Source organism: Microcaecilia unicolor, chromosome 3, assembly GCF_901765095.1.
Source record: "Microcaecilia unicolor chromosome 3, aMicUni1.1, whole genome shotgun sequence".
Taxonomy (NCBI): domain Eukaryota; kingdom Metazoa; phylum Chordata; class Amphibia; order Gymnophiona; family Siphonopidae; genus Microcaecilia; species Microcaecilia unicolor.
Window position 1 is genome coordinate 294568963 of NC_044033.1, and position 20491 is coordinate 294589453.

The 20491-nt window shown below is 47.2% G+C and overlaps 1 protein-coding gene across 2 annotated transcripts in view; it reads right to left on the reverse strand.

The window, feature by feature from the left end:
- The window catches only part of CSAD (cysteine sulfinic acid decarboxylase), a 324205-nt gene that overhangs the window by 87118 nt on the left and 216596 nt on the right, over window positions 1-20491 (reverse strand). For both annotated transcript variants that reach the window (XM_030198185.1, XM_030198186.1), the window contains 2 exons: window positions 13028-13109; window positions 8813-9012 (listed from right to left, as the gene is read on the reverse strand). In XM_030198185.1, the coding sequence (XP_030054045.1) occupies window positions 8813-9012; window positions 13028-13109 (282 nt within the window). The remainder of the gene's footprint in view (window positions 1-8812; window positions 9013-13027; window positions 13110-20491) is intronic.

A 20491-nucleotide genomic window follows, 5' to 3' on the forward strand; every position in this document is an offset into this window, starting at 1 on the left:
GAAGCTTTGTATGATCTCCTTGGTGATTTCCTTTAGATCGTGTTTGAACGGGATGTAGATTGTAACATCATCAGCATATATGTATGGATTGAGGTTTTGATTGGCTAATAACTTGGCTAGGGGTATCATCATTAGGTTGAAGAGGGTTGGCGAGAGAGGGGATCCTTGGGGGACTCCACATTCAGGTGTCCATGGGGCTGATATAGTCGAGTTAGCTGTTACTTGGTATGTCCTTGTGGTCAGGAATCCTCTGAACCAATTAAGAATGTTTCCTCCAACTCCAAAGTATTCTAGGATATGTAGTAATATTTCATGGTTGACCATGTTGAAGGCACTGGACATGTCGAAGTGTAAGAGAAGTATGTTGTTGCCAGTTGCAATTGTTTGTTTAAGTTTATTCATTAAAGTCACTAGTACTGTTTCAGTGCTGTGGTTCGACCGAAATCCTGACTGAGATTCATGAAGAATTGCATGTTTGTTTAGGTAGTTAGTGAGCTGTTTCGTCACTGCGCCTTCCATAAGGTAAAATTATGTATAATCATACCTGATAATTTTCTTTCCATTAATCATAGCTGATCAATCCATAGACTGGTGGGTTGTGTCCATCTACCAGCAGGTGGAGATAGAGAGCAAACTTTTGCCTCCCTATATGTGGTCATGTGCTGCCGGAAACTCCTCAGTATGTCGATATCAAAGCTCCATCTGCAGGACTCAGCACTTAGAGAATTACACCCACAAAGGGACACTCTGCCCAGCTCACCACCGCCGAAACGGGGGAGGGGAATTAACCCAGCTCATCCCCACACAAGTGGGGGAGGGGAATTAACCCAGCTCATCCCCACACAAGTGGGGGAGGGGAATCCGTCCAGCTCATCCCCGTGGAGCGGGGGAGGGACACCACACCCGCCGATGCGGGGGGATCTGGCTTATCCTGCAACCGCAACCGCGGGAGGAGCTGACTGACCCTAGCACCGCCGAAGCGGGAGGAGTACAAAACTGCCCTACAACCGCACGAAGCAGGAGGGAGTGCCGGCAGAATTTATGTCTCAAACCAGCCCCGTAAAACGGAGGGGAGAGGAATGCAGCAGCTCACTGTAACACAAACTCGTCTCAACTCTTGAAGAATCCAAGTGAAAAAACTTGAACCCGAAGTCTTCCTGAAGTAACTGAAGACTAAACTTGAACCTGAAATGCAACCAGAATAGAAACCATACAGATATCTGGGCGGGGCTATGGATTGATCAGCTATGATTAATGGAAAGAAAATTATCAGGTATGATTATACATAATTTTACCTTCCATATCATCAAGCTGATCAATCCATAGACTGGTGGGATGTACCGAAGCAGTACTCACCCAGGGCGGGACATAGAAATCCCTGAACTCAACACTGAAGCTCCACACCGGGCCTCCGCCCGTGCCGCCACAGTCGAGTGGTAATGCTTGGAGAATGTATGGGCCGATGCCCAAGTTGCCGCCTTGCATATCTCTTCCAAGGAGACGGACCCGGCCTCTGCCATCGAGGCCGCCTGAGTTCTAGTGGAGTGAGCCTTCAGCTGGATAGGCGGCACCTTCCCCGCGGCCACATAAGCCGCGGCAATGACTTCCCTGACCCATCTTGCCACTGGAGGCTTAGCAGCCTGCAGACCCTTACGAGGACCTGCCAACAGGACAAACAGATGATCCGATTTCCGGAAATCATTGGTCACTTCCAAGTATCTGATGATGACTCGTCTCACATCCAGATATTTAAGAGCAGAGTACTCCTCTGGGTAGTCCTCCCTACGAAAGGAAGGGAGACAGAGCTGCTGATTCACATGGAAGCGAGAAACAATCTTGGGCAGGAAGGAAGACACTGTGCGAATAGTCACTCCTGCCTCAGTGAACTGCAGAAAAGACTCTCGACATGAGAGTGCCTGGAGCTCGGAAACTCTTCTGGCTGAAGGATAGCCACCAAAAAGACTGCTTTCAACGTCAGGTCTTTCAGAGATGCCCTCAACAAGGGTTCAAAAGGCGGCTTCTGTAATGCTCTGAGCACCAGGTTAAAATTCCACGCAGGCACCATTGAGTGCAGAGGAGGGCGCAGGTGCTTAACTCCCTTCAGAAAACGCACCACATCTGGCTACGAAGCCAGGGAAGCACCCTTCAGGCGGTCCCTGAAGCAAGCCAGGGCCGCTACCTGGACTTAAAGGGAACTGAGCGACAGGCCTTTCTCCAGACCTTCTTGCAGGAATGCCAACACTGAAGAAATTGGAGCAGTGAATGAAGAAAATGAGCCTGCTTCGCCACGCTGCAAAGGTACGCCAAACCCTGGCGTAAGCAGTAAAAGTAGAGCGCTTCCTCGCTCTCAGCATAGTGGCGATGACCTTGTCTGAGAAGTCCTTCTTCCTCAGACGCTGCCGCTCAATAGCCAGGCCGAAAGCCCAAAGGGGGAGGGATCCTCCATCACCACGGGACCCTGATGTAACAGACCCTGCTCCACTGGCAGCCCCACCAGGATTATCCAGCCCGGATGCTTTGCCAATCGGTCTAGCACCCTGCCCAACATGGGCCAGGGCGGGAACACATAGAGAAGCTCTTGTGTTGGCCACTGTTAGAGGAGAGCATCGACTCCCAGAGATCGAGGGTCCCGTCCTCTGCTGAAAAAACGCGGCACTTGGCAACTGGCCGATGACGCCAATAGATCTAGGCTCGGCTGGCCCCAGCGCTTCGTGATATCCAAGAACGCCTGAGCCGATAACTGCCACTCTCCGGGATCCAAGGTATGGCGACTGAGAAAGTCCGCCTTGACATTCATGACTCCGGCAATGTGGGCTGCTGACAGCTGCTCCAGGCTCGCTACCGCCCACTGGCATAGATTCACGGCTGCCTTGGCTAGAGGGGCGCTCTTGGTACCTCCCTGGCGGTTGACATAGACCACAGCCGTGGCATTGTCCAACAGGACCCGTACTGGCTTCAACGCCAGTACCGGGATGAACTCCAAAAACGCCAACCGAATGGCTCTGAGTTCCAGGAGGTTGATAGACCACTTTGCCTCTGCAGGAGACCAGAGCCCCTGCGCTGTCCTTCCCAAGAAGAGGGCTCCCCAGCCCGACAAAGAGGCGTCCGTCGTGACGACAATCCACTCCGGGGTCACCAGAGGCATTCCTGCAGACAACTTGTCTGTCTGCGTCCACCAGCTCAGCGCCTTGCGCACTGCTGGGTCCAAGGGAAGGCGCACAGCATAATCCTCCGACATCGGAGTCCAGCGCAGCAGCAGAGATTGTCAAAGTGGTCTCATATGAGCCCTGGCCCAGGGCACTACATCCATCGTGGCCGACATAGAGCCCAACAGCTGCACATAGTCCCAAGTCCGAATAGGAGAGGCTACTAGGAACTAGTCCACCTGAGCCTGAAGCTTGACAATCCAATTGTCTGGCAGGAACACTCTGCCCACTTGGGTGTCGAATCGAACTCCCAGATGCTCCAGGGACTGAGTCGGGCGCAGCTGGCTTTTCTCCCAGTTGATGATCCACCTCAGGGAGCTCGAAAGAGCAACCACCCGGTTCACAGCTTTGCCGCACTCTGCATAAGAGGGGCTTGGATCAACCAGTCGTCCAGATAAGAATGGACTTGAACTCCTTCCTTCCACAGGAAGGCCGCGATGACCACCATTACTTTGGAGAAGGTCCGCGGAGCAGTAGCCAACCCGAACGGGAGGGCTCTGAACTGGAAGTGTCGACCAGTACTGCAAAACGCAAAAAGCGTTGATGAGGAGGCCAGATGGGAATATGCAAGTACGCGTCCTTGAAGTCCAAGGATGCCAGGAACTCTCCTGCCTTCACTGCCGCTATAACAGAGCGGAGGGTCTCCATGCGAAAGTGCCGAACTTTCAAGGCCCAATGGACCCCTTGAGGTCGAGGATAGGCCGTACAGAACCTCCTTTCTTTGGAATCACAAAGAAAAAGGAGTAACGTCCCTTGCCAGGCTGATTCTCTGGCACCGGAACGACCGCCCCCCGGGCGGAACAGATTGTCCAAGGTCTGCTGCACTGCCACAGCTTTGACCGGAGACTTGCAGGGAGAAAGTACAAACCCGTCTTTTAAGGGTCGGCAGAACTCTAGCTTGTAGCCGTCTCTGATGACTTCCAGCACTCAAGCGTCTGAAGTTATTGTGGTCCACTCGCCCATAAACGAGGACAGCCGTCCTCCAATCTGCACTGAGGCGTGGACCAAGGCCCCGTCATTGGGTACGAGACCCTGGGGGAGGACCGGAGGGAGCACCTCCGGGACGGCGGTCTCTGCGAAAGGAATGCTGCTTGGGGGAGAAGTTCCTCTTGAAGGAAGAGAGGGCAGAGGAGCCCGACCTGCCCGGGCGGTACCGACGGGCTTCCTGAGCCCGTCCTCTGGAGGTACCAGGGCGAGTACTAGCCCGAGCCCTGACCTCTGGTAACTTCTTGCCCTTAGACGTGCCGAGATCGGTCACGATTTTGTCCAGCTCGACCCCAAAGAGCAGCTTGCCTTTAAAAGGCAATCTAGCCAGGCGGGATTTAGAGGCATGGTCAGCAGACCAATGTTTCAGCCAAAGCCACCGCCGCGCAGAGATTGTCTGAGCCATGCCTTTAGCTGAGGCTCTCAAGACATCATACAGCAAGTCTGCCAAATAGGCTAAGCCCGATTCCAGGGCCGGCCAAACAGCCCTCAAGGAATGATCCGAGGGGGAAGCCCGCTGCACCATAGTCAGGCACGCCCTGGCCACATAGGAGCCGCAAACTGAGGCCTGCAAACTTAAAGCAGCCGCCTCAAAGGACGACCTTAAGGCCGCCTCCAATCCTCTGTCTAGGGCGTCCTTTAGGGCCGTGCCACCTTCCACTGGTAACGCCGTTTTCTTAGTCACCGCAGTGATTAAAGAATCCACGGTAGGCCACAGAAAGGCCTCACGTTCACCTTCAGGCAAAGGATAGCGGCGGGACATAGCCCTAGCCACTTTAAGGCTCGCTTCCGGGACATCCCATTGAGCCGAAATTAAGGAGTGCATGGCATCATGCATGTGGAAGGTTCTAGGCGGGCGCTTCGTCCCCAGCATAATGGCAGAGCCAACAGGGGCTGAGGGAGAGATGTCCTCCGGAGAGGAAATCTTCAAAATGCCCATGGCCTGCACTAACAGGTTGGGCAAAACCTCTGAGCTAAAGAGCCGCTGCAGAGGGGTCATCCGCTCCATCCGAGCGGGGATCCGTCTCCTCCAAGGAATCCGCAAAGGACCGTTGGGAGACCTCAGACACGCTGCCCTCATCTACATCGGAGGAGACAAAGTCCTCCAAGGCCTGGGAATCAACCCGAGGGCGTTTACCTCTGGGAACCTCAACCTCTTTACCAGACGAGGGAGCAGGGGCAGCGTTTTGCATGAGGAAAGCCTGATGCAGCAGCAAAACAAACACGGGGGAGAAACCCCCCAGACTGTGCACTTCCGCAGCCTGGGCAACAGCCCTAGACGCACCCTCAACCGGCGCTCGCAAGAGCGGGGGAGAGACATGCTGCGCATCCAAAATGGCGTCCGGCTCGACACTCCGCGAAGGAGCCGCGCGGGAAGAACGGCGCTTAACTTTAGCCGCTTTTGTGCCGTCGCCCAAATTAAGGGCGTTCATGGCATTAATGTCTCCAACCTCAAGGGCGGCCCACGAAGAAGCCGTCCGAGCCGCGTGGCCGGCCAAGATGGCGGAGGCGAGGAGCGGGGGATGGGCGTTTATGGCGGGAAAAACCGCCACGCCGGAGGAAGGACCGGGACATTCATCGGTCATGAACTGTCACCCAACAAGGGCGAATCAGGCTGTAAGACCCCCGCATCCCCTCTAGAAGCGCTCAAGGGATCCGGGGAGCGACCCTTTGCGCCCTCGCCCTCCGACGCCATATGCCACGAGGAGAAGAATCGGGGAACCCCCTGCCCGCTATAAAAAGGTAAAAATTACCTGCTGTCCGCTCCGAGCTGTAACGAACTGGTGTCCCAGTGAGTAGCTGCAATGAACGTTTAAATAAACGTCGAAAAACGCCTTTAAGGACGTTTAAAATTTTTTTTTTTTTTTTTTTAAACGGAGCCAGCGGGAGGGGGGAGAAAAGGAGGGACCTGGCACCACCAGGTTTGCACTTGCTCAAAAGAGCCCTCAACCCCAGGCACTCAACAAAACCTAAAAATTAGGCTTGGAGGCCTAGCCAGAGCTGCTGCTGTGTGTGACCACCACCTGCTGAGATAGAGAACATACTGAGGAGTTTCCGGCAGCACATGACCACATATAGGGAGGCAAAAGTTTGCTCTCTATCTCCACCTGCTGGTAGATGGACACAACCCACCAGTCTATGGATTGATCAGCTTGATGATATGGAAGTTTGGTTATCAGTGGAATGGATGCCACTGGGCGGTAGTTGTTAAGTCATTTGAACTTTTCTTTGCATCTTTCGGTAAAGGGGTAAGTAGAATGTTTCCTTTATCCTTTGGGAACAGCCCATTTTGTAGCATGAAGTTCAGGTGCCTCGTGAGGTCTGCTTCGTGTAGTTGAGGGGCAGATCTTATAAGGTTATTGGGGCAGATGTCTAATTTGCATTGCGATTTGGCGTATCTTCCGAGCGATTGGGAAATGTTGTCGATTAAGAGTATGTCAAAGTTGGTCCATGATCGGTCTTGCTGGATGTTCTCCAGGTATTGGGTTTAAACATTCGGTGAATGTATGCTATCAACATTAAGGGACACTATTTTTAAGTTAACCATCTGTGCTTGTACAAAGAAAAACCCCCCACATAGATCTTGGAATGAAAAGAAGCCCCCCGGGACTCCCAGCTCAACCCCTTAGGGCCCCATACCCACCACGATATCACATGTGCCCACCTGCCTAAGGATAGGGAACACCACCCTTTCATCATCATGTTTACATCCCACCGCTTTACACTTACCCCACTTGCTCCTAACAGTCTTTTACCCTCCCATGCACAACCCCCTGCTCCCCTTCCCAATCTCACCCACAACCACTGCACCAACACACATACCCCCCACACACACACACTCATCCCCCCTCCCCATCCCCCCACTCCTTCCTTCCCCCCTGCCCATAGCATTCCACATCCTTCTCCTACCAAAGACCAAGCAAGAGCCCGCCCTCTAATCCCGCCATCCCCCCCGATCATCTATCCAGATTCCTGTGCTGCATATAGAAAAAATTGAGTCATCTTTGACCTCTACAATAACACAATGTGCATAATAAACAGAAACCACAAATGTCACCCCCATTCGCCCCGCATCTCCCTCTAGAACAATCCAAAACCTCCCTCCAATATTGCAGACTCGCTGCGACCCAAATTCCCTTGTCCATGAGGGATTGCATATATAACAGAAGTCATATGAATAGCAATTGCAAACCATAAGTTCACTTTATAAGCGTCACCCTTTCAGAGCTGAAGACCTGATATCTCTTAAGACACAGTTCAAGGGGTACCGTTCTGCTGATACCCGCGCCCTGCGCCTCTATCTCTAACACACCCAGCCTTGGCAAAAATGCTCTTTGTCTCCTTCGACAATACCAGACCAAGCGCCCCAGTAGGCAAGCGTACCCTCTCTTCCTGGACATCTGACTGCACAGCCTTCTGCTATAAGGAAGAGGGCCTAGCCCTTCCCAACAAAGCCTCCGCGCACCAGTTACAGGCCATGGCCACCTCACTGGCCAAACTTCACTCAGCCTCCACAGATGATATCTGCAGAGCAGCAACTTCCTCACACATCTTCACGAGACACTACTTCCTGAACCGCCCTCTACAGATGACAAACGAATTTGGCTTAATGGTCCTTCTGGAAGCAACCACACCAGGGGAGCCCATGAGACCCATGGACACTAATCCAAGCTACTAGCCTGCTCCGAAGTGAGACATTCTGCTATAAAACAGCAAAGACAACACCCAGTTTTTTTTTTTTTTTTTTGGGGGGGGGGGGGGGGGGGAGGATTTTCCTTCCTCTTGGGCTCCTTGGACTTTGCCCTTCTACTTTAGTATGGTTCCTCTTGATGGCATTAGTGTTGTACACTACTTTGCCATATTGATTACAGCCTAGTTTACCAACTTGGTAATGTACTGTTATATTCTAAGTTTTGTCATGTTGGTACTTTTCATTTTACCATTTTGGTACTGTTCTGAAACAAACAAAAAAAAAAACAAACAAATAAAAAAACCACATTCTCCATATCAAGTTCACAATGCTCGTTTCCTTTTCATGGTTTGGTTAATCAAGTTCATCAAAAACTAGAGCTTTAGGCCCTGTCTTGATATCTCCTCTACCCCGCAGCCTCATCCTACCTCAGCGGGACACCAGGCTCTCAAAAGGACCCTACCTATGAGTCACCAGTGTGTGGCTGACTCATCCTGCTTGTCCATGGAGAAAGTGAAGTTACTTACCTGTAACGGGGGTTCTCCATGGACAGCAGGATAAGTCAGCTACACAGACCCTCCCCTCCTCCCCTTAGGATGAGTCTATGGGACTAGGCTAGAGACACTTGGAGAGGAAGGGGCCAAGCAGGGATTTATATAGTGGAGAAGTAACGCAAACTCAGAGGGGGCCGTTCAAAGGTTTTCCTTTGAGCTCTGGGAGAGCAAAATCCGTTTCTGGGTTCGCTGGATGACATCACCAGCATGTGGCTGACTTAGCTTTCTGTCCACTAAGAACCCCTGTTACAGGTAAGTAACTTCACTTTTGTTTGGTAGTATGTGGCTGGTGATGTGGCCACCAAGGCAAGATCACTTAAAACAGGAAACAGAAGACTTAATTCAACAAACAGAAGGACTAGAGAATCTAGATTTACTTTGCGAGGCTGAATGCTCTATCCACCCGCTTCTCCAGTCCCTCTGTTCCATTTGCCTTCCACATCAGCCAAAACTTCAAGCAGTCTACCTTCCGGCCACACTGGATGGATTTGTCACCTGTGTCGTATGAAATATCATAACACTTGTCTGTCTGGAATAAATAGGATGCACTTGCACTGTGGCACTGCTTCAGAAGATCCTGCAATGAAGATGAGATAATGGAGTAAGCTTCCTAAAACAGGAAATTCAGCAAGGAATGTAATGAGGAATTTACATTATCAAGGCCCCTACTGGATTATTTTCGGCATATCATTCTGGAATTCACACACTATAGACTGTTTCAGCTGTGTTTTCATAAACAGTGTTGAACAGCTCATAGTTCCTGCAGTCCCAGCCTTTCCAGCAGGAGATCCTGCACTCCCTACAGGAGAAACTATAGGGAATGGTACAGGTGCACTGGCTGTGGGGGAAGGGAGGTTGACAGGTCATGCAGTCCAAGTCTCATCTAGTAGAAGGTACTACAGGAAAATGTACAGGAATGCGGGCTGTGAGGGAGCTTACAGCTCTTGCAGTCCCAGCTTCATTCAGCAGAAGGTGTTGTAGGGAATGGTGCAAGAGTGCAGACGTTGGAGGTAGGGAAAGAGTTAACAACCTCTACAGTTTCAGCTTCTGTTAGCAGAAGGTGCTGTTTCCAGCACCTGCAGTAGTAACAGAATGAACAGGGGTGAAGGAAGACTAGACTATTGGGCTTTTGTCTTTTTTTTTTCTGTAGCGATCTGTGATCTCATAATCAATAGTTAATAAGAAACCAGAAACTTTATTAATTATTGATAATGAGATTACAGATGGCTATAGAAAAAAATGAAAGACAAAAAGTTGAGAAACACAGCTCATTTACTAAAGCCATACTCTGGGCCTGTTTGAGATATTTCTTTAAATAAAAAAAAAAGGAAGGTAAAAATTACTAGCTTTCAATAATTTTTCTTGCACGCTTTAAAAATTAAGACAGTGTTATCATTTTTTTTACTTCAAACAAGCTAAAGTGCAAATTGTAGCTATTCAAACATATCTGGTGACAGGAATGGAGCGCCAGTGTTTATAGCGCCTCCCTGCAAACTGAAATTAGCAAGGGCCTCCCAGGGGCCGCTACTGCTATAGCCACCACCATCCTGCCTCCACTGCCATGTGGTGCAGGAAAGAACTTCAGTGCAAGCCTTCAGTCTCATGAAGCATTCAACGGCACTCCTTTCTGTGCCGCACGCTGCTCAAAGCTTAAAAGTCAAGTCACATGTGCCAACAGGGCCAAAACAAGCAATTGCAGTAGAGTGCTCATGGCAGGTTTTGGCATCCCTCTGCTGTGCTTACAACACTTACCGTGTTCTGTTGGCTGGCTGGGGAAAAGATGTACCCATCAAGATATGGTGCGCAAATATTTCCATGAAGGTAATTTTATAAACTTTTAAACTGTATTTTTCCCACAGAAAATGGGGTTTTAAATAACCACAGGGCTACATGTGCTGAATATCTGTGCGCATGGTCAGAGTGTAGGTATGTTTTGGGGAAGAATTTGGGCAAAGTTGCAATGTGCACACTGCAAATATCTCAAGGGCATTTATGTACAGGAAGAGAGCCTCAAATGAAGGAGAGCTTTGGCATGAGGGGGCATATGACAAAGTTAAAAGGGAATAGGCTTAGGAGTAACCTAAGGAAGTATTATTTCATAGAAAGGGTGGTGGAGGCGTGGAATGGCCTCCTGGTGGATGTGGTGAGTCTAGGACTGTTCCAGAATTTAAGAAGGCAGGGGATAAGCATGAGGGATCGCTTAGGAACAGGAAGAATTAGGGGTTACAGAGGATGGGCAAACTGGATGGGTCATATGGCCTTTATCTGCCATCATGTTTCTATATGAAAAAATACATATGGAAATTTACAACAAATTTACCGGAGTGCATTTATCTATGACAGTTCCAGATTTTATAAGGTTAGTTTAAAAAGACCTGTGGAGAGTAATTTTCTAATTAAAGCAACATTTAAGGAACCTATATGAAACCTATTTTATAAAGATAAGGAGTTGCATACTTTTCTTTATGAAATATTAGCATAAGTAGCAGGCATGGGGCCCTTTTACTAAAGCTTAGCTTGTGCTAACTGCTAAGATGCCCATAAATATAAAATAGGCTTCTTGGCATCTAGTTCTTGCTAAACTTTACTAAAAGGGCTCCATGTACATTTACACCAGACCTAGAGCTACTGTAAGTGTCCACACCAGTATTTGTCAAGTATATGCATAAATTATAGTATTTTATAATCTATGCATACACTGGCACACTCCACCCCTGTGCACACTCACCTGCAAAGTAGACACCATCATTTTAAACCGTGTACGTTTGCACTGATTGGTATTCTGTAAAGAGGTCATGTACACACAAATGTGGCCATATCCACACGAAAATGAGGAGTCCTTTCACAAAGGCGTGCTAGCATTTTTAGCGTGAACTAAAAATAAGCATGTACTAAATGCTAGAGACACCCATATAGGTTTAAAACAAATTGGAGAAAGTTTTTCTTTACTCAGCGCGTGGTTAGACTCTGGAACTCATTGCCGGAGAAGGTAGTGACGGCAGCTGGCCTTGCTGAGTTTAAAGGGGGTCTGGACAGATTCCTGAAGGAAAAGTCCATTGATCGTTATTAAATTTTGGGATTTTGCCAGGTTCTTGGGGCCTGGATTGGCAACTGTCGGAGACGGAGTGCTGGGCTTGATGGACCTTTGGTCTTTTCCCAGCGTGGCAGTGCTTATGTACTTATATATATTCCTATGGGCATCTCTAGCATTTAACATGTGCTAATCATTAGAGTGCACTAAAAATGCTACTTCACAGCTTAAAGTACGTGCCCCCCTTATAAAGTTACTCTTTTGGAGGGTAATTCTAGACAGGAACTTAGATGTCTATTTTCCTTTACAGAATAGTAGTGTACCAGGGCAAATATGCACATATATTTTAGGTGCAAGCACTTATACCAACCACAGAGCTGGTGTACCTGCTCGTGCCTAGTTTGCTGAAAATGAACAAAAATTACTGTATAATTAATGTGAATAACTGTTCTCTTGCTTATTTTTTTAGATCAGATTTCTCGATCTAATGTGCTGATATTTGTATTAAAACTCTCACTTTCAGCTCTTTGTGCTGTATTCATGCTTTAAAATATTAGTTGTAGTTCAAAAGATACTTAGAGCCACGTGGGAATCGCTAACATGGCTTTGTAAAAGAAGACTTTAGTAATAACGTTAAGGTTACATCGACCTCCTCGATTTTTAAGATCATTAAATCAATGCTTGATGGACATTCCTAGCCTGAAGTATGCTAAATTGTGTGATACCAGAGCAAGAGTATTCTCAGTCGCTGCACCATCTTTATAGAATGCACTGCCATTAACGCTGAGATCTATTTCAAAAATATTGGAATTTAGAAAGCAATTGAAAATGTATTTGTTCCAGATGGCTTATAAAAATGACACTGAAAAATTATTTGTGGATAAGAGCACTGATGTCATTTGTACCGTGTTGATAAGAATTGATACTACCTACTAGTTTAGATGTGCTGTTGGTTCAATGTTACATTTGGGGCCCTGTTTATTAAGGCACCCTAACATTTTTAACACGCGCTACCTAACACTAGAGACATTCCTATAGGTGTCTCTAGTGTTAGCATGTGCTAATTTTTAGCGCATGCTAAAATATTAGCGCACTTACAGCTTGGCTTAGTAAACAAGGCCCTTAGGCTATATAATGCTGAAATTTATGTCATTTTGTGTTTGTATTGGGTTTTTTTTATTATTTTTTTAAATCAACAATATATATGCACGGTAATTACAGAAACAATGGAATAATGCACAAAAACAACAGTGCAAACATAATCAAACCTGTATTGTTTTAAATATTGTGCGTGTATATTTGTAACCTGCCTTGAGCACTGGTAGGTGCAGACTACAGGTTTTTTAAAATTAATAATAAAACTTGCACATCACAGGATTCCGATAAAAATGGGAACAGTTTACTTGGATTTGATTAGTACACATGGCTAAGTTGATGGAACTTTCAGAAAGGTTGAATACTAAATTACCTCATGAATGATTTGGTTAGTTGATTGAGAACAGATTTTTCTCAATTTTTTTTGTGCAAGTATTTGTCAAAGGACAGGGTAGAGAATACTCACTGATTTGTCCTTCAGAAGAAAGGCTGCACACTGTAAACCAGTTGCCAGCATCTTGTGTGCATTCCAAGAGACCGAGTCTGCTCTTTAAATGTCAAAAGGAAAACATAGAGGTGCTTTTATTTTAGTTTTCAACGTTTTGTATTAATCACAATTCAAAGTACACACAATCAACGTTTTAGATATACAGAGAATCAAATATCACTACTTACATAATAAAAACAAATGAGATGATATGCCATCAAACTTTTAACAATGATACATTCTCCAACTCCCACTGAAAACCCACCCCAACCCTCTATTATACAGTTCAACAATTTTTAATGATAACTTAGTGAGGTACCTAACTCCAATAATCTGCTCAATCCTTAAATCAAATCAGACAACCAAAAAAGGGTAAACCAGAGGTAATATTCCATCATCAAAGATAGTAAAAGAGAACCCTCTATTCATCATAAACCCTACACCCCCCCCCCCCCCCCACAAGTTATACAACAGTGTATCCAGTGGTAGATGGTAGGAAGCTACAGTCATATGCAGAACCATAACGTATAGAATACTAACGGCAAAATACTGAGTGGGAGGACTCCTCAAAAAGAGTAGTACTGCAAACAAAAAGGGGGCGCATCCCATAGACACCATGCCCATCTATCCCCAACCCAATAAGAATACTGCCACAGCTCATCCCTACCACCAAATCCCAACCCCACTGTAATAAAGCCTGAGAGACCAAGTTTCTTATAGTCTCCCAGCGCTCTCCATGCTCAGGGGGGGTCTCAAATTCAATAACCTTACCCGTGATCCAGACCTCCCCTCCCAGGACACCTTAACCCAATCCGCTAAGTCCACCTTCTCTGACCACTCAGGAATATAATTTAACAAAGAACTACGCTTTGAAGGTGATAAAACATAAAGGTAAGAGTCCCAAATGAGCAAAAATCTCTCTGTGTGCTTATGGGAGAAAGAAGCATCCCAAGCCTCCCAAAGGGGTAATGCATGCACCTGGTTCCTCTACCCCCAAAAAAGATGGGCCATCCACCGAAACCCAAACCTGTAAGACACATTTAAGAGTTATAAGCCTCAACTTTCGAAATAAAAGAAACTTCTTTTTCCCACCCATGGTCCCACCAGCTACAGCTCCCAATAAACAGGCCTGCGGGGTCAGAGGGACCAACAGGCTAATGGCAGAAGCAAAAAAAAAATCAGTTAATTCGTTACAAAATGCCTGACCCTTCGGACAGCTCCACAAGGAATGAAAAAAATGAGTTTTCCTCTGCAGAGCGTTTAAGGCACTGCGCACTGGGCACAAGCCCCGCGCGAAAAAGTTGCAATTTGGAAAGGTAAGCCCTGTGTATGATTCTAAAATGTGTTTCCTGTAACACAGTTGTCACTACTATCTGCGGTGTCTTTTTCAAGGCCAGAAGCAGGTCCCAATCACGCAAGGGGGTACCAAGGTCCCATTCCCACCTAGTTTGCAACCATTCCAGATTCTTCCCTGCCATTTGGTCAGTAAGGACTCTATGGAGACCAGCTACAGACAACTTTTCTTCAGAAATGGATACAAAAAAAGTCTGCAAGCCTTCTCCTATCCGTACTCCAAAGGCTGGCTGGGGCAGACTAGATATACAGAGCTTTAACTGGCAGTAAGCAAAGCGGTCTCCCCACTCCCTAGAATCCGAAGCTTTGAGGCCATTCAACGGTTTCAACTCTCCCACTGGGATAAGTACTGTATATGTTCTAAGAAAATCAAATCCCGGGTTTCTCATCTAACAAATGCTTGATTTTCTCTTCCGGGCAAGAAAGTTACATTACCATGAAGGGGTAGTTGATCCGGCACTGTAGGATCCCCTACCAACAAACCCACAAAAAACCTCGAAGTACCCCTTAGAGGCTTAAGGAGGACACTCCAACCCCAAAAGTGTGGGAGCACCCAGTATGGAGCCTGCAGCAATGAAAGAAAATGAAAAGACGAAAATAAAGGAACTGGTTGACGGACAGACGCCAGAGGGTAGTGGTTAATGGAATTTGCTCTGATGAGGGAAAGGTGAGTAGTGGAGTGCCTCAGGGATCGCCTTTACATTGTAAGCTCTCTTGAGCAGGGACTGTCCTTCCCCATGTTTAAACTTGTACAGCACTGCGTAACCCTGGCAGCGCTATAGAAATGCTAAGTAGTAGGTGTTGGCCGATTCTGTTCAATATATTTGTGAGTGACATTGCCGAATGGTTAGAAGGTAAAGTTTGCCTTTTTGCGGATGATACTAATATTTGTAACAGAGTGGACACCCAGGAGGGATTGGAAAACATGAAAACAGATCTGCGGAAGCTAGAAGAATGGTCTAAGGTTTGGCAATTAAAATTCAATGTGAAGAAATGCAAAGTGATGCACTTAGGGAGTAGAAATCCACGGGAGATGTATGTGTTAGGCGGTGAGAGTCTGATATGTAAGGACGGGGAGAGGGATCTTGGGGTGATAGTATCTGAAGGCGACAAAACAGTGTGACAAGGCGGTGGCCGTAGCTAGAAGGTTGCTAGGCTGTATAGAGAGAGGTGTGACCAGCAGAAGAAAAGAGGTTTTAATGCCCCTGTATAAGTCGTTGGTGAGGCCCCACCTAGAGTATTGTGTTCAGTTTTGGAGGCCGTATCTTGCTAAGGATGTAAAAAGAATTGAAGCAGTGCAAGGAAAAGCTACGAGAATGGTATGGGATTTGCATTACAAGACATATGAGGAGAGACTTGCTGACCTGAACATGTTGGGCTGTATAGAGAGAGGTGTGACCAGCAGAAGAAAGGGAGTGTTGATGCCCCTGTATAAGTCGTTGGTGAGGCCCCATCTAGAGTATTGTGTTCAGTTTTGGAGGCCGTATCTTGCTAAGGATGTAAAAAGAATCGAAGCGGTGCAAAGAAAAGCTACGAGAATGGTATGAGATTTGCGTAACAAGACGTATGAGAGACTTGCTGACCTGAACATGTATACCCTGGAGGAAAGGAGAAACAGGGGTGATATGATACAGACGTTCAAATATTTGAAAGGTATTAATCCGCAAACGAACCTTTTCCGGAGATACGAAGGCGGTAGAACGAGAGGACATGAAATGAGATTGAAGGGGGGCAGACTCAAGAAAAATGTCAGGAAGTATTTCTTCACGGAGAGAGTGGTGGATACTTGGAATGCCCTCCCGCGGGAGGTGGTGGAGAGGAAAACGGTAACGGAATTCAAACATGCGTGGGATAAACATAAAGGAATCCTGTTCAGAAGGAAAGGATCCTCTGGAGCTTAACCGAGATTGGATAGCAGAGCCGGTAGTGGGAGGCGGGGCTGGAGGTTGGGAGGCGGGGATAGTGCGGGGCAGACTTATACGGTCTGTGCCAGAGCCAGTGGTGGGAGGCGGGACTGGAGGTTGGGAGGCAGGGATAGCACTGGGCAGACTTATACGGTCTGTGCCAGAGCCGGTGGTGGGAGGCGGGGATAGTGCTGGGCAGACTTATACGGTCTGTGCCAGAGCCGGTGGTTGGGAGGCGGGGCTGGTGGTTGGGAGGCGGGGCTAGTGCTGGGCAGACTTATACGGGCACTGTGCCCTGAAGAGCACAGGTACAAATCAAAGTAGGGTATACACAAAAGTAGCACACATGAGTTGTCTTGTTGGGCAGACTGGATGGACCGTGCAGGTCTTTTTCTGCCGTCATCTACTATGTTACTATGTATACCCTGGAGGAAAGGAGAAACAGGGGTGATATGATACAGACGTTCAAATATTTGAAAGGTATTAATCCGCAAACAAACTTTTTCCGGAGATGGGAAGGCGGTAGAACTAGAGGACATGAAATGAGGTTGAAGGGGGGTACTACTACTAATAGCATGTCAGGAAGTATTTTTTCACGAGAGAGTAGTGGATACTTGGAATGCCCTCCCGCGGGAGGTGGTGGAGATGAAAACGGTAACGGAATTCAAACATGCGTGGGATAAACGTAAAAGAATCCTGTTCAGAAGGAATGGATCCTCAGAAGCTTAGCAGAGATTGGGTGGCAGAGCCAGTGGGGGCAGGCAGGGCTAGTGCTGGGCAGACTTCTACGGTCTGTGCCCTGAAAATAGCAGATACAAATCAAGGTAAGGTATACACAAAAAGTAGCACATATGAGTTTATCTTGTTGGGCAGACTGGATGGACCGTGAAGGTCTTTTTCTGCCGTCATCTACTATGCTACTATGTAAAGCCCTCTCATAAAGAATAGGAGTGTAGTCCTGGCCTCCAGAAAACCAGTCATATAGGTGACATAAGAGACAATGACTGATTATAAAGCCGAAAATTGGGGAGGCCTAAGCCTCCGGTGGCCCAATTGCCCACCAACCAATGATGAGGTGCTTTTATTATTAATTTGGGCTTCAAATACTTAGACTTGAATGAAAACCAAAAGAAAATCACATAAGCATTATTCTCTCTAAGCTGAGCGGGAGTCCTCCAACTGCATTGCTGCCAGGGGGTGGTGCTTCAAAAATTGTGCTTTCAATTGCTAGGGAGAGGCACGTTCCCTTGAGTCCTACAGAACTTGCCTGTCTCTCACTATTGAAAATGTGATAGTGAAACAGTACCCCCACTGGTGGGATTGTAGGTGAAGGACTCCTGCTCAGCTTACAGGGAACAGTGCACATAAGGAAAAATCATTGTGAAGGCTTGATTAAACATGTTTTGCAGGGGGGGGGGGGGGGGGGGGGGTCACGTGACGCTATGGTGGAGAGAGGACGTGGGAGAGTTTCTCTCCAATACCTAACTGCTCTTCCTAGAGTCTGAAATAGAATCGGAATCCCTAACAGAGGGTCCTCTGGTAAATAACACGACAGAGAACGAAATAAGATAGCTAGAAAGCCAAGGAGTTGAAATATGGCAGCGAAATTAACACAAAGATAAACTTCGGGGTAAAGCGAATGAATACAAAACGGCAGCATCACCTCCCGAGACGGGTCCGTCAGAGTCTTCAGCCTGGATAGGGGAGATCACATCTGAAATGACGGTGGTGATGGAAGAGCTCTTGGAGCGTCGCCTCGCCCCGCTAGATAAGAAGTTGGATAATAAACTGGAACAATTAAGCACTAAGCTGGAGGAGCTGACAAGAGAATGTGTGGCGTACCAAACCAGGACCAGCGAGGTGGAGGAAAAAATGATTGAAGTGGAGGGACAACAAAAGGACTTAATGACTCAGTTTAAGGCGATAGAAGCTAAAATAGACCTGGAGAACCGATCCAGATGGAATAATATCCGTCTGGTGGGGTTGCCAGAGGATATCGGAGGCCAACCGTTGGAACGATTGTTGGAACAATGGCTAACAAAAACAACTGACTTCCCAGCGGAATTGGGTCAGCTGCGTATAGAGAGAGCCCATCGACTGGGAGTACGCCAGGCTGAGGAGAATAAACCGAGAGTAGTGATCTGCAGAGTGTTGAATTTTACACATAAACAATTCATACTGCAAGCAGCGCGCTCAAATAAGCTCTTGAAATTTGATAAAAAGAGGATTCTTTGTTTCCAGGACTAATCGGCAGGAATTGCGGCGAAACGGTGAGCTTTTTCGTCAGTGTGTTCCCAGCTATTTGCTATGAAAATCAAATTCACACTGCAATACCCTGCTACTCTGAAAATTACATACAATGGACAACAAGATCTTTTCTGTCCGAAAAAGAAGTGAAAAAGTATGTGGAGCAGCTGGAGACAACGGCGGCTAAAGATGGCGGTCAGACATGAGGAACTGTATTGGTGGAAGGGAAGCGGTTCTACTTGGTAGAGGGAAACAGAATCGGGTGATTGAATATGCTGAGTTACGGAAAGAAGCAAAAAAGTTGAAATTCCGCAGGGATTACAAAAGAGTTAATGATCCTTCATGTTGGAGTTCATATAAAAATTGTTTTACTGTTAAAGTTTGTGGAACAGAGGAGATTGGAGACTAAAATGAGACACTAAGAATTGACAGGGGTTAGTCAAAATAAGGATTACTCAGCAGGAATATCGGCTAGGAGGTGAACTTTCTCTCCGGTGTGCTCTTAACATTTTAAGAGGAAGAGCCATTTCACTTGGCAGTAACTGGCAAATTTGAGAACTACACACCAAAGGACAACAAAATCTTCCTCATTAGGAAAAGAGGCAAAAGAATTTGTGGGCCATCTCATGCGTTCGGAGCCTGAGGAGGGCGGGCAGACATGAAAATACAGAGCAAGTGATGGTGGGATGGTGTATATTAAATCCCACGGACTCTCACCGGAAGCAGGAACTAGCCGAAGCCTGGGAGGCGGGAAACAAGCTGAACGAAGAACCAGAGCTCTGACTGCGAGTATAAAGAAACGTTAGTTGTTACTGTTGGATTTAAGCTGGAAGTTTTATTAACTGATGGGATGTCTGGACTGGGAAACAAAGTGGGGGGAATCTACAGGGAGTTTGAAGGAGTATGTTATAATATCAAGTAAAAGGACAGGGAGTTTGAAGGAGTATGTTATAATATCAAGTAAAAGGCGGGACATTTACAGGGAGAGGGGATAGTCATAGAAGGGACCAGCTGGAATGTGGGGTTCATATAGATATGGAGGAACTAGAAGTGTCAATGGGGAGTATGGAGTCAAGGTGATCTGGGCTAAGTGGAGTGGTTGGATAAGCGTTAATCGTGATGGCTTTCTTTATGGAAGTATTTGAAGGAGGGAATCGAGGGGGAGGGAGGGGAGGAAATCGAGGGGGAGGGAGAGGAGGGTTGGGTGGGGAGGCATGGGGGGAGATGAGAGAGCATACTAAGCAGAGGGTGGGACAGAGGGGAGAAGGGAGTATCACTGGGGGAGGTGTGTGTGTGGATGGAGTAGTTGAAAGCGAATGGTGTATTATTTTGCCTTTTGTATCTGGACGGAAGCATAGGGAGGAGAGGAGCAAAAAGGCTGGGGTGGCTCCTCTTGTTAAATGCAAGTGTCCAAAGGTCAATATTCTGTGATCTCTTTGAGGGGTGGTATTAAGATAGTCACCTGGAATGTGGGTGGTATTAAGATAGTAACCCATTAAAAGATCAAAAATCTTGCACTATCTTCAGAGAATCAGGGCATATGTAGTCCTTTTGCGAGAGACACATCTTTCTGATCTGGAACATGCAAAGTTGGTAAGATGGTGGGTAGGGGATTGTATAGAATCTGCAGCGGTGGGTCTTAAAAGGGGGGGTTGCTATCCTTTTTAGGAAAGGAGTGGCATCACAGATTCACAAGCTGAACAAAGACCCGGGGGTCGATTTATTTTTTGTAATGTCACAATTGCAAGGCACCAGATAGTGTTGGGCAGCATTTATGCCCCAAACACATTAGACCTTAAATTTTACAAAAGAATAGTCATGATCCTCAGTAAAAACGATTCACTTCCTGTGAAGCTTGGAGGAGACTTCAACATGGCATGGGACCCACAGATTGACAGATCACATCCACCCCCTGATGTAGGGAGTAGGACAACAAAGG